A 23,079-nucleotide genomic window follows, 5' to 3' on the forward strand; every position below is an offset into this window, starting at 1 on the left:
CCGAGGCTTTGGGTGCACTAGTTCATTGAACCTTGGTAGTGTTACCGTTATACCTGAGTTTACTTTCAGCTAGACTGTTCGCCTACTTCGGTTTTATCACGGAGTCAGGAAAGTAAGGAGATGCTATTGCAGGTATATAGGTCTGGCGCCTTCTTATAGGTCGAATTCGTATGGTGGGCATGACCAAAACGATCAGTTATGAGCGAAAAAAAAGAGGCGTTCGGGTTCTTTAGGACATCTCTAAATGATTTTCGGTATAACAAAAAATGATCCTGTCCAAAGAAGGCGTATAAGGGCGAAAACAGTAACGTTCCTCGTCTCCTGCTCACCCGCATTTTAGTGCGCTACTTTCTTAGACGGTTTTCTGTAATGGTAACTCCGCTAGTCATTTTGTTCTCCGTGGGTTTAATAGTGTCAACTGTTCTGTGCTCATCTGATAACGTAAGAATAAGCTTGCACTTGTCTTTAAGACTTTCTATTGTTTGTAATGGATTGATTTATAGAGTTCCATTTTATGGTGGATCAGATAGATCTTTGATATTTATTGTAGAGGTACAAGCGTTTAAACGGCTTATCTGTTCAGGTGGTTATTCCAGAATTTCTGCCTGTTCTGCGTCGAGGTTTATCTTTGGTTTATTTTGTTCTATCTCATCATGGACCGTGACTTGTTTTATTTCTATACTTTTCTCGTTTATATTTGAATTTGAAGAAGCTCAGTTTATTTATTTTTTTGAAGCTAATCTTTGTTTCCGTAAATCAGTTTGACATTAGTGTTCATCTGATAAAGTCTGTCTTTGTAAATAATTTTACACTTGTTGACTAAGCTTTCTATTCTATTAATGATTGAAACAAGATGTAGGTCTTCGTGAATGAACATCTTTTGTTAGGCTGTTCTTAATAGCAGCATTGATTGTTGTTGATTTCGTTTTCTTTGAACTCATTTGTGCTTTTTTGAGAGGCGATTGATAGCAATCAGATTGAGTTTTAATCGATTGTAATGTGATCCCAATTTCGATTTGAATAAACACTTTTAGTTTCATTGTTGATGTCGATAACATCTAAGGTATATAAAACGGTTGTTACACCATTGTGATTTTGCATACCTACTTTATTAGCTTATGTAAGATTTAGATCACAACAGATTCTTCGGTAACTATTAGCTGCATGATCACTATAATAACAACCACTTCTCGAACGGCACGTGATCAGATACAATCTCTATGTTAATTGCTTCAGCGGTCTTGCGAAATGGTTCGATAGGTTTTACCACTTCCATCAATACAATTTCACTAGTCTACAATATCGGTAGGTATAAAATTTGAATCAAACTCTGCTATGCGGCACATCCCACGTGTATTGCAGATTGGCATTTTATTTCAATCAGCATCGAGCACGCCATTTTATGCACGAATGCACCAAGTGGTAGGTACATGAGTGTTACGAGATCGTGTGCAATCCTGCATAATATCTTCTGTAACCGTCACTTTCACGCTATATTATCTTTGCTATTATTGAAATTGTCTTCGCGTACTGAATGTCGGTCTATTGATTAGATGCGAAACTGAATTTATAGTCTGCGGCCAGATAATGGAGTAGTTGGTTCACATCTTTATTTACACTTGCGTTTGTTTCTCAATAAGTTGTTTCGTTTTCTTCCGTGTAGTATCTTTTTCCATATTTCCAAAGAATTTACATCACATATGAGCAAATAGCTAACTCCATGAACAATAAATTGCTTCGTTAACTAAAACAATGTTATCCAAATTAAGATCTTTTATTTCGTGTGTATGTTAAGTTCGTTGTAATAAATCTTTCAGTTTTCCTATATAAGTACCTAAGCCAAGTAAACCCGTAGATGTGGGATGAGAAGAAATGAGGTCTTATCTCAGCCAACAGAATAACATACGTCAGTATATCCTCCTTACATCCTTCATTTCCGCATTCAGTATAAAGGAGAGATATTTCATCAGCCACACCTCCGTCAACGTTGCCTTTAGCTTTCTGGGACATTCGCAAAAGTATTCTAGCGACAGTTAGTATTAATAATTCATGTTTTGTTAAAATGTCTGCTCATAAGTTTTGTTTAAACGATTTCCAAATGAGGTCTCATCTGCGGAGTCGTAACGGTGCTTACAACGTAAAACACTTAGATTTGTTTGACATTTGTTTATGTAATTTACAACGAGGAAGCTGTGTTTGTCTGGACAATATGGCAGGGTAACTGTATTTGGAAGATGATATTTATTTGAAATGCACGCTGCGAGGTTGGGTTACATTGTTGAACTTGTGCGATATTTGGCAGCGGGTTCCCAATGTTTGGTGTGGTTTGGGTATCTGAGCATGTAGCTTAATTAATGAGGTCTCATGTATTTTGTAGCTCATTTTAGCAAATGATAGATATAGACTTTAGTTAATTAATAATTCGAAAAATGTTTAACTAACGCTTAAAAACTAAACATTATTGCACAATTATTTACTTTGAATCTCTATGTCTCTCAAATCTATTAACTCCATCATTTCTTAACCCTTCAGGCACCCTTTACCTAAACCTTACAAGGAACCCCACACCAAAATGAACCCCAAACAAAAAGACAAAAATACATACCATCCAAAAATACATCTGACACCATACAGCCTACATTTATATCGCTGATAGTGTCATTACTCACCTCGGAGGTAAGTTGGCGAACTTAGTACGAGTACCTACACGAGGAAGTTTCGCCAGTCTCATGTCAGTTCTGTCTGAGTTCTGAAGTAACTTTGTTCTTGGTTGAGGTCTCAGCGAGTGACCTAGTGTCGTGTTTGTGGGTATTTACTTAGCTGGGCGGTTGATATGATTTAGTCTCGTGTGAATATTGAATAGGGATTGTTCTTTGGGTTGGGAGCTCGTGAATGATAATAGAAATCATTTTTTTGCAAAGAATGTAGGTATGTAGGCGGATGTTCGTGTATATTTTGATTGTTCCCAGTTGTAGGTAAGTGTACTAAGTTAGATAATTATTACTTAATCACTGTGTTATTTATTATTCCACGCTTGATTAGGGATGTTTTCTCCTTCCTAAGACAGTATAAGGTCACGCGATGTCCATGTTACGCCTCTTTGTTTTTCGTAGAATTTTGCTTGAGTAAAGACTTTTCCTTAGCTTTTGATCAAGGTCATCGATACATATAATTACTTTTCAACTACACTAACACCACCCCTAACACTTTTTCGTTAATTCATTTCAACTAAATTCAAGTAAGAGTCAAAAACTAATTTCACAACAATTCTGACTAAAACAATCTTAATCACAGTTGACGTCTATTACTTATTTCATAGCCAATTAAAGTATGAAGTGTCTGGTTTAAACTTTATACTTGAAGACTTCTCTTAACACTTAATCATGTTCGTTTCGTGAACTCACTTGAACTTACTTAGAACTTCAAGTTATCATAACTTTTGTTCAGCTAGATTAAACTTCATTGCTTCGGCGATCCTGGCATGTTTATTGGATTCTGAACTTTATGATGGGGGTAAGAAATAGAGTTTGTTTTTGGTTGTGTGTCTAGGAATGATATCGAGATATAGAAATAGTTATACGATAAAGTTTTAAAAAGAAAAATATAGGCTATAAATAGCCTATATGTAGGATAAAAAATAGGATAAAATAAGTAAAATAGGAATAGGATAAAAAACTAGATTCATGCAATTTTATGGATGCCGAGTGAAACAAGTAATACTGTTAGTGTAATCGACAAAAACAATCACTTTTTATGTAGAATGAAGGAACTTATTATATGTAGTTTCGTGTCTCATGTAAACGATACTTATGTAGATCTAGAAACATGCACACGCTCAACCTGAACAAATCAATTGGAAAGAAATAAAAATACTGGCTAATTATTTAAACCGTACTGTTACTGGCAAATGCTAAATAAGCTTTTAAAGAGTTGTTATTCTTGGAATTAGGAACATCTAGTATAAAACAAACGCTAAGTGTTCCAGAAGTTTTTAGAACTAGATTTTGACAAAAACCTGCTCTAAAACAAAAGGAACCCTAGGTAATAACTCCCAGTCATTTTCCTTAAAATCCTAATAACACAGCATTCTAACCTCAAACAGGTCAATTTGACCCCACCTAAAACATATTATTTCACAACACTTATTCATCCTATTTAGGTGTAACAAGAGTGATTTTGTAGTAGTTTTGAGCTACAAATCATAGTTATAGTTATTACTAGAGATTTACGGTGACTTCTAGCTCAAATGTATGGGCGTGCTAGCCGGGGGCGTTACTGAACTGGAAATACTCGGTTTTACTAAGACATACGGTTCCCTGAATTTTCGTAAGGCTTGAAAAGTTGCAGTGAATTTTATGGGTATTAATGATTATACAATTTTATGAGTGCCTTAGATAAATTAATGTGTATGATAAATGGCTCTACCTCTTTGTTCACCTATGTATAGGCATCCCAATATTATTTGGGTCTCTCTGAGCATGTTTTTTTTTCTTCCATATCCAGGTATGTACAGGTATACACAGAGACTTCTCTGTGTACCTTTATCTTACACAAACATAATATGTAAGTATGGAAACAAAGTTGAAAACAATTATTTTTGCTCGCATGAAATATTAAGTAAGATTTTCATAAACATTTGAATTTATGTACTATATGCTATTTTCGGGAGTCAGTTAAGATGTTCGTGAGTCTACCCACTGGACCCACACCGGAGGTACTTAACTGTGGACCAAAATAATCTGCTCATTATTCCTTAGGTATTACAAGGGTATTATAATTCACAGAAATGTATTCATACTATTCATATTAAGGCAGTAAACCAGGCAGTGACCTTCTATTTAAGACAGGTTTAACAAGAATTTCATAATAATCCTCTAGCACTAAATAAGCCCTGAATTTGGCCGACTTCAGAAACATACAATAAGTTTTGAGAAATGCCTTTATATAGCCAAAATTGGATGACTTTTTGTCTAATTCTTTTAAACTTATTTATAGGTAGGCATGTTGCAAAAACCTATCTTTATCATCATCATACAAGCTTTCAGCTCCAAAAGCATTTCAATGTAAGTAATTCACTAAAAGGCTTTTGAAATCGTAAAGCAAAAAAAGTAAAACAATATTCATGTTAGCGGATTTAAAGGTCAAAACATGGTACCTACGAAAAATCCGCAACTTTTTTGCATATCTTTTGGAAGTTTGCCCAATACGACCAAATCCGCAAGATACTTTTCAGTCACGGAATTATAGAACAGAAAATACATTTTTCGAAGAAAAAAGCACCTAAAAATTATGGAATGGCTATGTTGAAGAAAGATGAAGAATTAATTCAATATCAAATGTATAAACTGTAAATCGTTTGATCAGTCAGTGTAAACAAAGTGAAAATCTGGACAGAAATACCTGATACGGTGTAAATTCAATCCCAAATGCTAAACCAGTATTTTAAATAGCCATCAATCTACCAATTGCAGCAAACAATAGTGGTATTCGTAAATTAACAGGATTAGATTCAGGTGTGCTTCAAATACATTACACTCGCTTGCATTCTGACAGCGGTTACACGTTCGATTGGTATTGATTGTACTACATACACTTGCTGTATGTCAGCCGGGAACAGCAATGGTTTCAATATTTGATAGGAATAGCTTTTAGGTAGTTAGATTTGATAGTTCGAGGTACTTGGTAGAATTGAGAGTGGTAATGAATTTTGATATGGTTACTTATTTATGACCTTCTCGTCCAACTCTATCTACATAGTGAATTAAGACAGTTGATATGTATGTATGTATAGGTACAATGTTCAAACTTCTAATTTTATAATGAAGCTTCATCTTGCCAAGGAGGCTAAAGTTGAAAATAGATGACATTTAGGTACCCTAGCGCTTTAAATCCTTTTGAACAATTCTGAAATATATTTAGGTTCAGTCACTAATACACATACGTTCCCTAAAGCCAATTCCACCATTCCTTCGCATCTATGTAAAACACGACATTTGAAGTCTAAAAAGGCTTTCATTTGAAATCTCGTCCTACTTTAAAAGCCGAGGGCTGATTCGTTGCATATTTTAGCAGTTGGTCCGTGATAGACCGTCTGACGTTTAGTTGCTACGATATATAGATGCGGTTATATTATCAATTTTACAGCAGCCTCCCTATTAAATATTCATTGCGACGGTTCAACTTCGCTCTGTTAAGTGGTGGATAACTTGTCTGGCTATTGGTATTAAATGGAATAAAAATGATATCTTTCAACTTGGGTGTATTCAGGGAGAAAATTGGATATTGAGGCGAATGTTTGAGGATATATTGAACAGTTTATTCGTGGTTGGTACTAATTGATCTATGTCCGATATGTCCAGCTAGGAAGGATTTCTCGTCGTAAAAGGTCGTAAAAGTCTGTCATTGACGTCTATCCCTAGATATTATCAGATATGTCTAATGGAAACGTCACAGGCCCTATGAGAATAACTCACTCCACTAAAACAAGCTCTAACCACATTTGCATTTCTTTATAAGATCACAAACATGATATAATCACTCGACCGATGCCTTATTACTCAAATCAAGACACAATATGTCTAGCACGACTTAATTAACAGTTAAAAAGTTACCTCACAATTACGTATAACCGTATCGATCGATCGATAAACTGATCCGCTGTTATTAATTAATGGTGCATTGTTCTGTAATGAGTGTGCGACCCACTTCACATTACATCATGTCGTGTCAATGTCAGTTCTTGTTTTGTATGGCGTAAGTCATGAGTCATGGGCGGACTGGGAAAAGTACCGGGAAGTAAGGAAATAATAGATAGAATAGATAGATAGAAAGAATATTCTTTATTGTACACTAATAACAAACATAGAAGGACATAATAAACAAGTAGTAGACGAGTACAAAAGGCGGTCTTATCAATGAAAGCGATCTGTTCTAGACAACCTTTGGATGTATTTATATACATACATATGTATATTGTGTAAGTGCTGGTAGGTGCAAATTGAGAGATTATCACTGATGGTCGGTTTAGTTATTAAGACGTATTTATGTTTTTGGTCCTATACAGTTGACACGTGAGTACAAGTCTGTGTCAAGCCCCCTAAACGGCTAAAATGAACAAGAAAGTAGTCCGTTGCCTTCTTATTCTTATTTCTCATAAAAATCCAATACAAAAAGCACAAAAACCCCAGAATCAACATTTGATTAACTTCTCCAAATATCCAAATAAATCCGTTTTTTGAAGCACCACTATCTTTATTTGTTTAACACTTTCCGCTCCAATACCGCTGTCGTCTATACCCTAATCCGTTCAGAATAACTGTCTTACCGTCGCATCGGTGGCTGGTAACGGCGACGCGATTGTCGGAGACCAGCCAACCGTGGAACATTGCCGTAACAAGTGGCTGCTTCATCTACTGCTTGTCAAAACCGTGTGAGGTAACAAGGCATGTGTCGGAATCTCCCATTTAGTGGTAGTTAATGTTGAGAGCAATAGTTAATTGTAGTTTTAGAGCAGATTAGCTTGTATGTTCTTTCTTTATGATTGCCTTTGAGGTCGTTGGTTGCTTATGTGGTTTTTTGTGAGTAATTTTCTTAGTATGGAATCTATTTTTTTAACCCTACCCAAATACATCAAAATTAACTTTACTTACCTACATTACAAATATGTATGTCTTCTTTAAGTTTAATTAAATGAAGGGAGCTGACAAAAATAAGTTCCGTCAATATAGGATTCTATCTTAATTAACCAAAGTATATTGAGATGCTTTTATAATAGATAGATAGTAATCTGATAGCCAGTAGTAATTGCATTAGCAATGCCCGTATTATGATGTTAGTAATTAAGCATAATTATTCCTAATAGGCCCGCTGGATTAACATGAATTAATGATAAGCAATATAATTATCAATAATTGTCGTTAATTTTTAATGTAAGAGAAATCAGCTCCGTTCAATATTCATGCTTAGATCTTTATTTAGATGAGAATATTAATGGGAAAACTACATAGTTGCAAGAACTGGTAACCCTATAAAATGAAATAATATTTACATTAGCGCAGCTTCAATTAATGGTTTAATTGAATCTACTAGACATGTTTTTCCCACCATACATGTCTAAGAGATTATAGAAAAATACAAAAAAAAAAATCTAACTAAATTCATATTGAAAGAAAGATCGCGACGAACGGAATTTAAAAACTCACTCCATTACCTTACATAACAAATATGTCACATTAAAGTTGAATGACCTCTCATCTCATGAACCCGGTGGCCTACATATCGGCAAACAACTTGTCAAAATACAACGGAACAACCTTCAATGAATCGATGCCTCAAAACCGAACATTCCAAATGAAGTAGCATACATCACTGGGTACATAAGACAGCAGTTGAAATGAGGCATGACAAAACAAGCAATGGAGATGTAGCTAAGCTTGTCTTCGTAAACTAGTAGTTCTAGTTTGAGTGACAATGACCGTAGCTTTACTTGCTTAGCAGGTTTATTCACAATTTTACAGTTCGTTTTGTTAACTGCCTTTTATGAGTTTTAATGTTTTTTTTTTTATGTTGGCTTTATTGGTTTTTGTTTCTTTATTAAAATGGGTGCTAGGAATTTGTGAGTTTTTAATATAGGTTCTTTTATGATGGATTTTGTAAATATGGGCATTTTACTTAGGTACTTAAATAAGTAGGTAATATACCCATAAAAGTATATAAAAATAAAGATAGGTAATCACAAATAGCCGAGGAACATAATAAATTAACAGTTATGAAAAATAATTGTAATTATTTTAAACATAAAATTAAAAGCAAAATTATTTTATTGGCAAACTAACGGAAGCCAAAACAATAGGTTTGAAACTACTCTGTTTCCACACATTAGTAGCACACATACCGCGGCACAAAGCAAATATTTGCGTCCAATATTTGTCTCAATGCGGAACTTCCACGGGTAGTGTACCATTTGGATGACCGTTATACTTCTGTACATGAGGACATAAGAGACAATACTTAAGCAGAGTAACGTAATACATATTATAATTCTAGAGTTATTCTTAAAATCTGCAATGCAACTTTCCTAAAATGACCTCATCCGATGCTTAAAATGTGTCCAAGTCGTTTGATACGTTTCATTACATTAAGAGAAATACATAGAGAATCAGCTTAGATTTGTAATGCCTGAAATATAAAGAGTGTCTTTCTGTTTGTATGTATGTCTGTCTGTGGCACTGTAGCTCTTCAACGGATGAACTAATTTGCATGCGTTTTAGGTCAAATCCTTTTCTGGTGAAAAGAAGTCACAAATCCCATGCTTAAAGAGCACAAACAAGCGTAAAAACCAGATGTTCATATCGGAGCAACATCATGTTTCAAGTCAAAAGGATGATTTCACAGAACAAGTTCACAATAAGATTTTTGCGATTCTGTGCCACAGTTTCGGCTTACATAGTTTAGTAGGTCGTACATTTCTTTCTGTGTCATTTTGGCAAACTCCCAAACAATACGAAATGGTTTATTGTATTTAGAAACAAGAGCAGGTAAACTTGCTTTATCTAGTTCATTTGGTTTTGGTTTTAGGGGAAAGGTAATGTCTTTAAAAAGATTTAAGGTTTTGATATCATTTACCTCGATATGAGGTACAAAATGGTTAGGTGTCAGTGTTTGAAGCCATATGGCTCCTAAATAGGAAGGCCTGGTATATGTCATGAGTATACCTTTTTCTTGTGAGTAAGTAACCTAAAACATATTATATCCTGTTGCCCTACAGTAAATAAATGTTGATTATGACATTAATTAAATCAACATGGGTATTTCATATTTGCTTAAAAAAATGGTTTCCGTGACGTGTTGTCCGCTGCATTTACAGATTTGGACTTCCTATGTTTTGGATTTCGCTGGATTTGTTTTGCGATTTGAAATCGAATTTTCGCATTAGCTAAATGATGTCTTTCAATTTCCAATCGCAAAACAATAGCCAATACAATACACAAACCTTTCACCCCACAATAACATTACCAATAGAATTTGCACATCAATGATATCAGATTACCATCTTCAGTAATCAGACAAGCGGTATGATTAGTATAATTGTCTTTGGCAGGCATTTGATTACTGATATACGATAACCAAGATTGATTGTGCTGTATTGTTCTGACTAAAACAGGTTAATGACCTCTTAAAGAAGAGTACAAAAGAGTGGATTAAGGGCTTTGAAATTATAGAAAGAAGTGTGACTACTATGAACAATGTCATATCCTTACCCAAAAAAAGAGACCCAAGTTTGAAAGTCTAGTACAGACTTCATGAAAAAATTTACTTGACGCTACTTTTCCATTGTGTAAGTCTTCATCTGGAGTTTAACTTATTTTGTTTTTAGTTTCAGGTGCATACTGAGTGTATGGGAGCTCAAAATGCGAGCTCTGCTATGTATGGTGCTCGCCGCCAGCTGCGTGCTGGCTGACAAAAATGACAATAGGTAAGGATTACATTTTATTTTTGGTATTTTGCAACACAGTATAAAATAAAATTAAGACTATAGAAAACTTTAGAAACACGACTAAGATATTTTAAAATTTTCTTATCCCTTTTTATTTTTTCAAACCGTTAGTACCATTGTCTTTTCGCACTTTCTTACATAGTTCTTGTATAAATTCCAGACGCAACAAGCTACCGTTCGTCGCCGATGCAGTCGGAAACTCGCTGCCACCGCCATCCAGCGTGCCAGCCACAGTCGGCAGTCCAGTGAACCTGCTAACTCCTGACCGCTATGAGTTCTACACCTTCGACGAATCAGGAGAACTCGTCAAAAGGCTCATGACTTTAGAAGAAATTCAAGCTATTGTCGCAGCTGGCGAAGAAGCTGAAGGTCTAGTTACTTTCGCCAATGATAACCAGCCAACAGTTTCCTTCAACATCAATCAGCCACCCTACACTAAAGTACATAGTGTAGTCACAAATGTACAAAATGTTTTGAAAGCACAAATGGAAGCGCACAAAAACAAACCTCAAATTCAACCTACACTAGATACTCCTGATGTTTCTGACTCCTGGAGTTTAATTCTGCCCTCTATTTTCGGGAACTCAGGAGTTGACATTGTTTTTGACAAGTCTTCTAGTGCTGTGACACCTCCAGAGACAGAAACATTTGAAGGTATAGAAGAAGACCAAAATTCTTTGAGTAAAGAGGGCAATAATCAAGAAATTAGCAGTTCTACAACATTGGGTCAAGAAACAGTCGTGGTCACGGAGAAATTGCCGCCAGCTGAAGCAGAAACTAAGGAGGTTCCATCAACGAGTACAACAACCACAACTACTACTACAACGACTACTACTACAACACCTAAACCAACCACTACAACTCGTAAACCGACAACTACAACTCGTAAACCTACAACTACAACACGAAAACCTACAACTACAACTCGTAAAGTTACTACTACAACTGTTAAACCAACAACTAAAACGAACCCTCCTACAACAACGACTACTACTACTAGAGCACCAGAGGCTTCAACAACTACAACAAATAAACCGACGACTGTCAACTCACCTACTAAACTAAGCTCAGGTCCAAGTGTAATAACAACTAAAGTTACTACAAGTCCCCGACCATCAACAACAACGACTGTTAAGGCTACAACACCTAAACCATTTATCAGAACAACTGCAAAGACAACAACAGTTAAACCTGAAGCTACTACAAAGAAGCACAGTGTTAGCGTTTTGCCAGAAGAGAATCCTGAAAAAACGAATGTACAAGTACAACCAAACTCAAATGCAGTTTCTTCAACTGAGAAGAATGAAGTAGAATTTGAAAAAATAAGTACCTTCATTCCAGTCTCAACTGTTAACTACATAACTGAACGAGCTACAAATAAACCAATAGTAACATCAAAGGCTCCAATCGCATACGCAAGTACAACTAAGAGGTCTGTCACGACTACGACCAGTGCACCATCTACCGAACCAACTAAAATACAAACGTTTGCAACCACGAGCAAACCTGTCATCAGTACAACGAATTATGTTCCAAGTACATTAAAAGATCAAAATACTGACAAGATCAATGTGACTACTATAACAACTCAATCGGTGTCTCCATCAACGACTGTGTCATCTACAGAAATTGCTTCTGCTGATAATCAAGAAACTGAGGAAAATCAACCAACCGGTAATGAAAACGAAGAAAATGAGAAAGACGGCGAACCATTAATTCCAATGTTTGATGTTGCTCAGAGCATCAGTCAGATTGCTTCCGATCTTGGTGGCAGTTTTCAGCCGATTCCAACAACAAGTGACCTGTTAGATTCAACCAAAGTGAATGCAGTAGATTTAGAAAGTAAAGAAGTTTTAGATATGGACATACCAACCGGTGCTGGAAATGAAACTGATGACAAAATACCAGAATCACCCGAAAAGAGTAACGATAATTTTATTAAAATATCAACAATTGATCCCCATGGTGCCAACGAAAACAAAGAAAATCAACAAGAAAAGGATGTTGAGGTAAAAGACGAGGGATCCAATAAGACTGAAACAAAGGTAACTGAAGTACAAAAAACTGATACAAAAGATACTGAATCAACGCAAAATACAACCAATGAGAATGTGAAACAGCCTAATATTATTATCAATGATATCCAGAAAGTAGAATTATTCACAACAACTATTGCTGCTGCTACTGAAGCCACTACAATTGATCCAATTTTATCAGAGTCCATGGGTGATTTATTATCTCAGGTGGTAAATGAAGCACCACAGTCTATAGTTGAATCCGAAAAAACAACTGAAAAGGAGAACAAAGTCACTACTATCGCGATAAAGGAAGAGCTTACAACGGAAAGTGGTTTAAAACAATTGGATACAGAACTAGAAACGTCTAACAAAGTTAAAAAAGATACAAGTTCAACTACACAAGCTCCCGTAACTACAAGTTCAACTACCGAATCATTAGTAGAAAAAGTAACTATCAAAGAAAATGAAGTCGCCAAAAATACTGATTCACCTTTAAAAAATAACGAAAGTAAAAAAACTGAAAATGCAGACAAAAAACCAGTCCAAAGTATTCCTGAACCAATCGACGTTAAGAAAGAAGATAGCAAAAAAGAAGAACATCCGGAAGATAATGCTCAAAACTTTGTGCAAATCTCGATTTCGTCAAGTAACAAAAATAAAGTAGAAAACAGTGCTTCGGAAAAAAACAAAACTTTAGACTCAACAGATGTCAACAAACCTCATGTTGAAAATTCTAATGAAAAAACTACAGATGTCAAAGAAATGGATGTTCAAAACCAACCAGAAAAAGAGACAAAGAATGGAAATAAGACCATCGAAACCAAGAACGAAAACGAAAATGTAAAAATTACAACATCTTTGCCAGAAGTGAAAAATATAACAACCACTATTGCTCCACCACATAAAATCAGCCAGTCCAAATTCAATAAAATCAACTCCGTTGATAAGAATAACATCAGTAACAAAAAAGATAAGCTCCCAGAGCCGTTGCCTAAAGTAGACGATTTCAAGAAAAAGATTCAGAAAGTAAACATCGATGAAGAGGAACTAATAAGCGAAAGGAATAATTCATGGAAGCTTGTACCGACTCTTTCTCCACCAAAAGCAAATGAAATCCCAAAAGACAAAGTTAAGGCTGAAAACCATTACATTCCAGATAATGAGAACAAAGATATTGTTTTAGAATTCTCGAAAGAAAACCAGGGGTTAGAAGTGACTACAAAGGACTTAGGTGAAGATATAGCGCGTTTCTCAGAATTATCTAATGAACTAGCTTTCAGGTTTTGGAACGTAATGATTGACGATATAGATAGCAAGAGGAGTTTTGTTTTGTCGCCTTATTCCATCTTTTCCATGCTCGCCATGATTTTTATGGGAGCTAGAGGAGCTACCTCGGGAGAAATGAATGAGATTCTGAAATTAGATGACATGGTGACATTCAATCCTCATTTCACATTGAAAAATATTTCTGATTCGATTGAGACTACACCAGAGTCAGGGGTTGCAGTTTCTGCATTTATCAGAGAACTTTACAGTGACAGAAATAAGGGTAAAATACTAACATTCTACAAAGAAAGGGCTCAACACTTCTATAACGGCCATGTTGAGGAGATCAACTTTAAATTGATAAGTGACATTATTAGGCGAAGAACTAATTTGCTTGTCAAGAGGTACACATGGGGCAAGATTCCAGAGTACATGAAAACAAACAACATTGTCATGCAGCCGCCTTTAGCTGCGTTTACTGCGAACGTTTTCGAGGTAAATATGATGGTTTTCCTAGCATTAGTTGTTAAAGTTCCAACTACCTAGAAGTTATTCTTCTGATATCTTTGAGATTTGACGTATTAAGTGCCAAACCAACACTGCATTCTTTTTTTTAGGGATGTACCTACTACAAAGTTTCATTGACACAATTCTTATATTTATTTTATCTATGTTTCAGACTGACTGCACGGGCACTTCTGTGGAAGGCAGAGATGGTGAAATGTACTTCGTAGTATCACCAAACGTTCGTCAGCGTCGACTTGTGCCTGTACCAGCTGTAGTTTACAAGAGCGGGTTCCTGGCTGGTTACGATCCAGTACTTGATGCAACAGCAGCAGCATTAGGAAATACCAACTCTATCATAAGTACACTGTTCTTAATGCCTGGTCAACAAGGAAACGTAGTACATGCCGAGGATCTAGAGAAACTAGAACAAAGACTGCTTGATGCGTTGCCAACTACACCTACATGGAATAGAGTTTTACGCACACTACTCCCTCGGACTGGCTTAGAACTTCAAATTCCAAGATTCTCTCATAAGTCAACGTTTAATGTTTCAATGAGCTTGAGGAAAATGGGACTAAAGGACTTGTTTGATGGCGATCATGCTGATTTGGGTGGATTGAATGGACCTTCAAAGGATCTTTACTTATCAGACATGGTACAACTAAACACGTTCGTCACCTGCGGAGAAGATGGTGTCGGAGAGCAGCATCATGTTGAGGAATATCCTGAAACCTTGAGCGTTTCACAAAGACGTCGTGCTAGGTGGTTAAACGATTGGGATGAACCAAGGGACTACCAGAGGGCATTCCACGATCCTCATGACGTCGGTGATGCTATGCATTTGCCTCTGCACCTCAGGCCAAGGCAGGCACGTCTGCCAGCCAGGAGTGCCCTGCCAGCACGACTGAAGTTCGACCGACCATTCCTGTACTTCGTGAGGCATAACCCATCTGGTATGATACTATACTTCGGTCGGTACAACCCTCGGCTTCTCCCTTGAAGGCGTTACAAAGACTGTTAGCTTAGTTTAAATAACATTCCTAAAAGGAAAGTGATAAGGGAATACTGGTGCGTGTGATAATGAAAGTTGTTCTATGAGCATTTACGTGACAGTATTAATAAGTGTATCAGTACGGAGTAGGCTCGTTGACCGGTACAATACGCATTGTACGGCTGGACGTACTATACTCTGTTTCATATCATGTGTGTATAAAGAATGCTAATGATGAATTATGTTGAATGTATGCATAAACTGTACTGTAATAGCTAATAATTAAGTAGTGTAATTAAGTAAGTTTGACGTGGAATATTGTCATTTCATTGTCTTATTAGTTTCAATATTAGAATAAATGCGATGTTTTGAGTAAGTTTTTGTTTTTTATTTTATTTTAATTCTTGATTATCTTTTCAACTATCAAAAGTACATTGGCGCTTAATCAATAAAACAAACATGAGTAATTTTTTTCAGTGATCCTATTATTTTCTATGGTAATACTCTCGACACTCTCTGTAGAACTCTTTCTTTTCGTTACAGTCCTTAGTTGGTATGACTACTGGGCATTCCTGAAAACAGAAATAGTTATAAATCAGCCAATGAACGTAAGTTTTACGGTGGGATATAACTAAAAGATATATCACAATCTGTAACAGATTCATACTATACAAATTATAAAACTGACTCGACATTTAAGATTTTTCCTATGAAGCTCGAGTCTGAATTTGCCAAAAACCAAAAGTCAAGTCACAAAAACCGCTATAAATAAAAAGAATCTTACTAGGAACAGCAACAAATGAAACTCAAAACTTACCACATTCAAATAATTCCTCACGCAGCCTTGTAGATGGAAGAACTCGCAAGGATCAAGAGGTAGGTAGGCCCTAACTGTCTCTTTGCAGAAGGCTTTAGCATCTGCCATTGCATCAGAAAACACAGGGTTTAGAGATACCCACAAATCCAGATGTTCGTAAAATTTGGCGTCATCTACAGCGCCGTAACTATCTAATAGACTGTATCTGTCTAGGACACACCTCCAGTAGTCACACTGAAAAATAGAATTGTATCATCTTAATGAATAATCGTAGAAAGTCAAATCAGGGGTCCAAACATCTCACTATATCTAATCATTGCTACATTTTTGAAAACACTTGAATCTTCTTAAAATTGTTCAAGCCCTAACCTATTTATTTAGTACTTTGATTTGTATCAACAGAAGCATTGCCTATCTGTATTTTACAAGTAGTTTTAAAGATTGAGTTATAGGTTCTAGACTAGAAATGTGTTATTATTATGCGGCATGTAAAGTGGAAAAATTTTGAAATGGAAAAGAATACTTACATCATAAGCCCGTCTCCTGTATCCAGTAACATTATGCTTTGTGTCCATAAAAAGCACTTCCATGACTCCTCCACAGTCCTTGGCGACTTCCCGTGTGAAGAAAGGTGGAAATACACAACAATTTTTGTACTGAAAATAAACGTATGATTTTTTATTAATGTAGAATCTACACAACTATTTACTAAAATCTAACTATTTATGAAAAATATGTCTTACTAACACTAGCGCCTTGGCGAAAATACTGAGCACTCATTCGCTAATCGTCGCGTAATAAGTTCTACAAGTTGCCGCTAGATGGCAGTTTACTAAATACCTTATTGCGGGTGCATTCGTTTTATAAATTGCGGTAATATCAACATTCACAATTTGAAATTCTCTATCATAACATTTTGGCTTTTTTAATTACCAGCATTTCTGTTGTTCCTAAGCATTTATCAGGTACGGGAGATAGATATCCTTCCTCTAATTGACACAACACCTGTAATCAGAATTGAACGATTAGTCATATTTACCATATTATCAAACAGTCTTCAGATTTTAATTTCGTACTGCCATTACAATTAAACATTATAATAAAACTATAAATTAACCATTACTTACACAATTGAAGATCGTAACTAAAATGAATGATTTCATTTGTTCTATCTGTGTACACGGTTTTGACAAAAGGAATAATTTTTCAAGGGTTTTTAAAGTGACCGCGAGAAATGTCAAAATGTTCACTAATTCACCAGTATTTCGTGGGAAAACGATTAAACGAATGCCCCATCCGTTGTTTAACAGCCACTTTTATAGTTTTTGAAATAGCAGAATGTTGATGAAATAACCGACTAGAAAGGTAAAGAGACTCAAATTACTGATGACAATATTTATGAACTATCTATGTTTGATATTATGTAGTGTGTGAAATGCTAGGCTTTGAGTTCACTGGTTAGAATCCAGAGATGTTGCTATTCAGTGCCTTATAAGGTACTTGTCTGCTTTATTATTTATAAATATTTTTTTTGTGTCTTGTTTTTGTTTTATTTTTATTTTTTTCTCATTGTGTGTTACGTGTGCGTCTGCGCAAGAATAAATGATTGTTCTTTCTTTCTTTCATCATAATTGAATAGCCTGACGGTTAGCCAAGTGTTTTGTGTTCTGTGGACAGATGTGCCTATATTAATCGTTTTCGCTCCAAGGAGATTAAGAGATGCAAGTCTAAATTTTTTATATGGATCGAGGGAGAGGAGATAGATAAATAAAAGTAAAACTAATTTAATTAAATACTCAATTACTGCATTTAGTGATTATGGTAACACAGTTATTGTTGAATAAAATTGCAGATTAAATGTTTTCTTAGACACTAATATCCCTATTTAGTAGATCCGGATTCCTAGGTTGAAGATAGTATGGCTTGCATTCATCGATATGATTTTTAAGAATTTCACAGCTTTCAAATTCTCTGAGGTTGCAATTCTGAAAAGCAATTTAATCATTTCAAATTCTCTGCATTTACTAAAGTCATTGTAAGAATTCACCAGACGAGCTGATCGAGCGAAATGTTAGAATGAAGATTAAATGAATGAGAAAGAAGGTTCCTATTTATTAGTCTCAGCTTATTTGTTCGGGGATTATAAATACAATCAGAAACTTGTTAAAATAAAAATAATCTTGAAAAATCTTACCCATAAAATATTTCCGGCTAAGCATAAGAAGATTCTGTCGGGGTCACATTGATTGAAACTCGTTCTTAAAGAAGGAGGCCTGGTACAAATAGGCTTTGCTGCCATGATAGCATCCGTGAAGTTGGGATTTGCTTGCGCCCACTGGTCTATGTAGACCTTCAACTTCTCATAGTCCACACTTTGGTTCTTAAAAAGCAAGTTGGCTTTCGTCATTAAGCATATTGATTCGTTGCAGTTCTGTGTATGGAAAATAGAGAAAAAGTGATTAGCGTTACAAGTTGATCTTGATCTAGTATCGTGGCTCTAAATGAAATCCCCAAAATTGGTTCCTGGTTATTCCAATTTCATTAATAAAACGGAAGAAGTCATAATGTCAACCACTATCAGGGATACCGTGAGTAATTTGTCTAAAACCTCATTTGATTGTACGATGTATGGAATAACGTCGTCTACTCACTCGTTGATTTCTCGGTTTGTAAGCGCCGGATTCTGCTGCTGGTTTTCTTTTTATGCCACAAGATATTATCATCTCCTCAGGATATAACAGAGGAATGGGGCAGCATTCGTAAACATTTATCTGTAATGAAAAAATAACAATACCTCTATAATTTATACCTAATGTAGCTTCAGCTTTTATTGGTCTTATTATTTCAGGGAAGGTGAGATTCGTCCCGGACTGAAGTCAGACTGACCTAAAATACGTTAGATTTCTTGCGAGGGTAATAGATATTCGAATACGATTATTACTACGAGCAAAGAGGTCAGTTCCAGCTTAACAAGTAACTATTTATTCTCAACTCTTCCAAAACAATACTGGGTGGAAATAGATAAACCATGACTGAAGAAGATTTACCTTTGGAGGAGGACTCCGGCATCGTACAGGTATACTGTCCTGATATGGATTAACCATATCCATGAGCTGCGTTTCTTGATCCCTGGGTATGTCAGATTCCAAACTATTGTCAAACGGATAAGCACGGCCACAATACATAACCTGGAAAGATTATTTCTGAGCATCAACAAAATGATCTTTCTTCAAGAAAAAATGTAACAGCTGCAGGTACAGTTCGAGATTCTTGTAAAGCACTAGTGATCAGCTAAACCTTGTCATCCTCAAAGCCGATCTCAACGAAGTTAAGAAAATGTTAAATGATGATTTTGATGATTTTAAAGAACTGAGTATTGAATTCGAGATTTTTGTCTTGCACGCAATACAAAACCTTTAGAAACTAAATGATACTTGTACATACCTGAAACACCGCAGCTAACACTACTACAAGCAGAGCTGCGCAGGATCTTATCATGACGATGAATTAGAACAAAGTGAAGTTAACACACTATAGTACTAAGTGGTCTCTGTGTTTTGTGTTGTCAACAACATTAACAACAACAAAATTCTTCGACACATTTTGTCAGTCAGTCAACAATCTTTGGCATATCCTTTTGAGAAAAGATTCAGCATTTGTTATTTCTCCATTTTGCTTCTTACGTTCTTTGTCTTCATCTGTATGGATATTTACCAACAGTATTTACCTAATTTGATCTTTTTATTTGAATACTTGTTTTTGTACTACCAGCGTGTAAACGCTGCTATATAATTTTTGCCATGTATCAATTCGATTAGGTATTTACCAAGTGGAGTGCACAGATTAATAAAAACAAAATGAAAATGGTTTCAGTTTTATTTTTTCAGTATGTCATGGGATGATTTGGTACAAATTAGTCTACATATATGCAGCAAAATAAAAAAAAATGCAATAGAAATTATTTATTAGCTGTTTTGTTCAGATTTTTCTTGTTGTTTCTCTTGTTGTAGGCGTTCTTCTTCTTCTTCTTGGTCTTTTGGTTTCATGTAGTGAGGCTTGCACTCATCCATGTGTTCTCTCAGGATCTGGCAACCTTCTTCATCTCGAAGTTTGCAGTTCTGTAGAATAAGATAGAAGAAATAAAGTAACCGATTCATTAAGGTAACTTGAAACAATCAAATCAATGAACTGATCAGTCATCCGTTGAAATCAACTGATGCTGCAGCATAGGGCTTATGTTTAATTGAAAAGGAATTCTGAATAACCTAAGTTTTAATGTATAGAACAAGAGCCCGATGTAAAGTAAAACATCCCTGTAGTCTTTTTTAATATCATCCGATGGGTATGTAAATTAAAAAGGACAGAATACACAAAAACAATTAGGGTACCGTATAATATTGGGATACCTTTTCACATACGGTCGATGACCCATGGTAAGTTATTAATTAACTTATTTATCTTACTTGATTAAAGATTTTAACTAATCCTGAAGTTACTGCCATGCCATCGGTTTCAAGATATAACTATTGTGACTTGAAAGTCTTACCCACAAAATATTTGCAATCATACAGAAAAACACTCTATCGTGTTCACAAATTGGTTCACTTGATCCTCCATCTTTGGCACATATTGGAATTGCTGCCAAAATAGCATCCGTGAATTCGGGATTATCAACTGCCCATTTATTTAAGTAGACCCTAAGCTTTGCGTAATCAACGCTTTTATTTGCAAGTAACAGGTCAGAGTTTTCCATCAGACATTTGCCGTCTTCACAGGGTTCCTGAAAAAAGTGTTTGAATTAAATATCTGTTTTAATAATTACAGCTATTCTGATAGTGTACGGGAACTAATTGTCTAAGACCAGTTGCAAAAATTAATTGTTGCATATTCTCTAAGAACAGGTTCTTCGCGAGCCTGTTCACAATTCCATATACAATTGGCAAGCCACAAAGATTAGACACTTCTGCAATTTGCGCCAAAACTGCTCCGCTCTGAATTGGAAATCAAAAATCATAGTTTGATGATTATGATGAAAATTATGAATCAAAAAACTTACTTTTCGACGTCGATTGTGACGATCTACAGCGCTAGTATCATTTTCTTCATTTTTTTCAACGCCACAACTTGACAACACCTCATCAGAATATAGTCTGGGTATTGGACAGCATTTATATGGGTCTATCTGTACACAAAGTAAAAATATTACATATATACTATCTTTACTAATATAATATAGAGGACACATCTTTGTACCCTTAAAGGCTCCGAAACTACTGGAAAGATTTGAAAAATTCTGTCGCTGTTGGGAAGCTAGACTATTTCGGAGTTACATAAGCTATATTTTAATCGAGTACGAGCACTAGGTACTAAGGGATACGGGTGAAACTGAGGGAAAACAGCTAGTAATCAATATGCATGTAGTAATTTTGCAACCTTTTTTTTTAAATTAGCTTACAGGTCAGCTCTCCTGTACACCTTTTTTTAATCGTATGCTCTTACTGACTAAAACCCATCATGTTCCTTCTTAGGCCTTTTATGTACCAGGGCCGCGGTAACTCTAGATGGAAATTGAAAATATGACGTCATAGAAGTAAAAATTCCTTACATCACGTGGTGGGGCCCAACAGTGTCTTGGAATTTTCTCCTGATAAGGATGAAATAGACCAAGGTGGTGAGCTTCCCGGGGTGTGAAGGGTTCTGAATCTGGTTCGCTGGCAGATTGGTCGGCCAGTAGTATTACCTGTAAATATTACAATTATGTTAGTAAACATTCAGCAAGATCCACTGATATAGACTACCTACTTAATGATCTTCTGGATTGAACGTTTTGTAAATAATAGGACGGAACCCGTCGTGCGCGAGTCCGACTCGCACTTGGCCGGTTTTTTTTTCTTACCAGAATAATAGTAGCCAAAACGAAACTGCTACAGGATCTTATCATGGTGAACCTTAGTCAACCAATGTCGATTTCACGTATACATCAGCATTTTAAAGCGAATCACAACCGGTCATGGCCATTGTGGGACAAACCGACGAGATGATTGTTTGAAAATTCTTCCGACTCATCTTACAGATAGGTCCGGTTGGGATATATCCGGAAAATTGTGTAAGGCATTTTTTTGCTTAAGGTATTTTGTTCTTTGAAATCAAAATTTGTAATGTGTTCTAGGAAGTTTGGCTAACTAATAAAAGTCACCATGTTTGAACTTTATGAACATGACTAACGCATAACTAATGAAATAAATAAATAACGATTCTAACTTTCAGTACTCAAAAATGTTCTTTATGATTTTTATTGTAAAGGAGATGGCCAAAAAACCACCTAGATTCGACAGAAACTTCGTATGTATGATTGGATTCAGTATAACGTGATAATGTCAGTATAACCTACTTATAACCAGCTTTTTTGGGAAGTCGGTTAAAAACAGAAGCCCATGGTTTTTCATGGGGTTCTCTTTTTAACCGACTTCCCAAAAAAGCGGAGGTTCTCAATTCGACCGTATTTTTTTGTATGTTTGTTACGCGATTACACCACTATTTTTATTAATCGATTTTGATGGTTCTTCTTTTGTTTGATAGGGTATACTTCCGAGGTGGTCCCATTGTCACCAGGTCAGAATCTGATGATGGGAACCTTGAGAAATCGAGGATCTAAGGATTACATAAGGGAGTTCATAACAGGAGTACATACGAGAGTACATAAGAGAGTTCATAAGAGGTGTACGAGGTGTACATAAGGGAGTTCATAACAGGAGTACTTAAGATAGTAGATAAGAGAGTACATAAGAGGTGTATATAAGAGAGTACATAAGAGGTGTACTTAAGAGAGTACATAAGAGAGTTCATAAGATAGTAGATAAGATAGTTCATAACAGGAGTACATAAGAGAGTATATAAGAGAGCACATAAGACAGTACATAAGAGAGCATAAGATGGCTTGTTTAATGTTAGTGTACAATGTTTTTATGTTCTTTGATGTAACAAA

The 23,079-nt window shown here is 35.7% G+C and overlaps 3 protein-coding genes across 3 annotated transcripts in view; 1 reads left to right on the forward strand and 2 right to left on the reverse strand.

Annotated features, from left to right (window-relative positions):
* Nucleotides 1-15,653, forward strand: part of LOC110373011 (uncharacterized protein) — a 58,685-nt gene extending 43,032 nt beyond the window's left edge. Inside the window, exons 3-5 of the mRNA XM_064035492.1 lie at nucleotides 10,376-10,474; nucleotides 10,656-14,274; nucleotides 14,459-15,653. Of these exons, the coding sequence (XP_063891562.1) occupies nucleotides 10,410-10,474; nucleotides 10,656-14,274; nucleotides 14,459-15,286 (4,512 nt within the window). The 5' untranslated portion in view covers nucleotides 10,376-10,409 and the 3' untranslated portion in view covers nucleotides 15,287-15,653. The remainder of the gene's footprint in view (nucleotides 1-10,375; nucleotides 10,475-10,655; nucleotides 14,275-14,458) is intronic.
* A 2-nt stretch (nucleotides 15,654-15,655) lies between these two features.
* On the reverse strand, nucleotides 15,656-17,355 carry LOC110373114 (uncharacterized). The gene is made up of 5 exons (XM_021330270.3): nucleotides 17,222-17,355; nucleotides 17,028-17,099; nucleotides 16,622-16,750; nucleotides 16,095-16,328; nucleotides 15,656-15,849 (listed from the first exon to the last, which is right to left on the reverse strand). Exons 1-5 carry the CDS (start codon nucleotides 17,255-17,257, stop codon nucleotides 15,763-15,765), a joined length of 558 nt encoding a protein of 185 aa, XP_021185945.1. The 5' UTR covers nucleotides 17,258-17,355; the 3' UTR covers nucleotides 15,656-15,762.
* A 2,704-nt stretch (nucleotides 17,356-20,059) lies between these two features.
* On the reverse strand, nucleotides 20,060-22,035 carry LOC110372686 (uncharacterized). Its single transcript, XM_064035636.1, has 5 exons — nucleotides 21,991-22,035; nucleotides 21,700-21,834; nucleotides 21,151-21,276; nucleotides 20,641-20,874; nucleotides 20,060-20,212 (listed from the first exon to the last, which is right to left on the reverse strand). Exons 1-5 carry the CDS (start codon nucleotides 22,033-22,035, stop codon nucleotides 20,060-20,062), a joined length of 693 nt encoding a protein of 230 aa, XP_063891706.1.
* Between the last annotated feature and the right edge of the window lie 1,044 nt (nucleotides 22,036-23,079).

This window comes from Helicoverpa armigera, chromosome 7, assembly GCF_030705265.1.
Source record: "Helicoverpa armigera isolate CAAS_96S chromosome 7, ASM3070526v1, whole genome shotgun sequence".
In the NCBI taxonomy this organism is placed as follows: Eukaryota; Metazoa; Arthropoda; class Insecta; order Lepidoptera; family Noctuidae; genus Helicoverpa; species Helicoverpa armigera.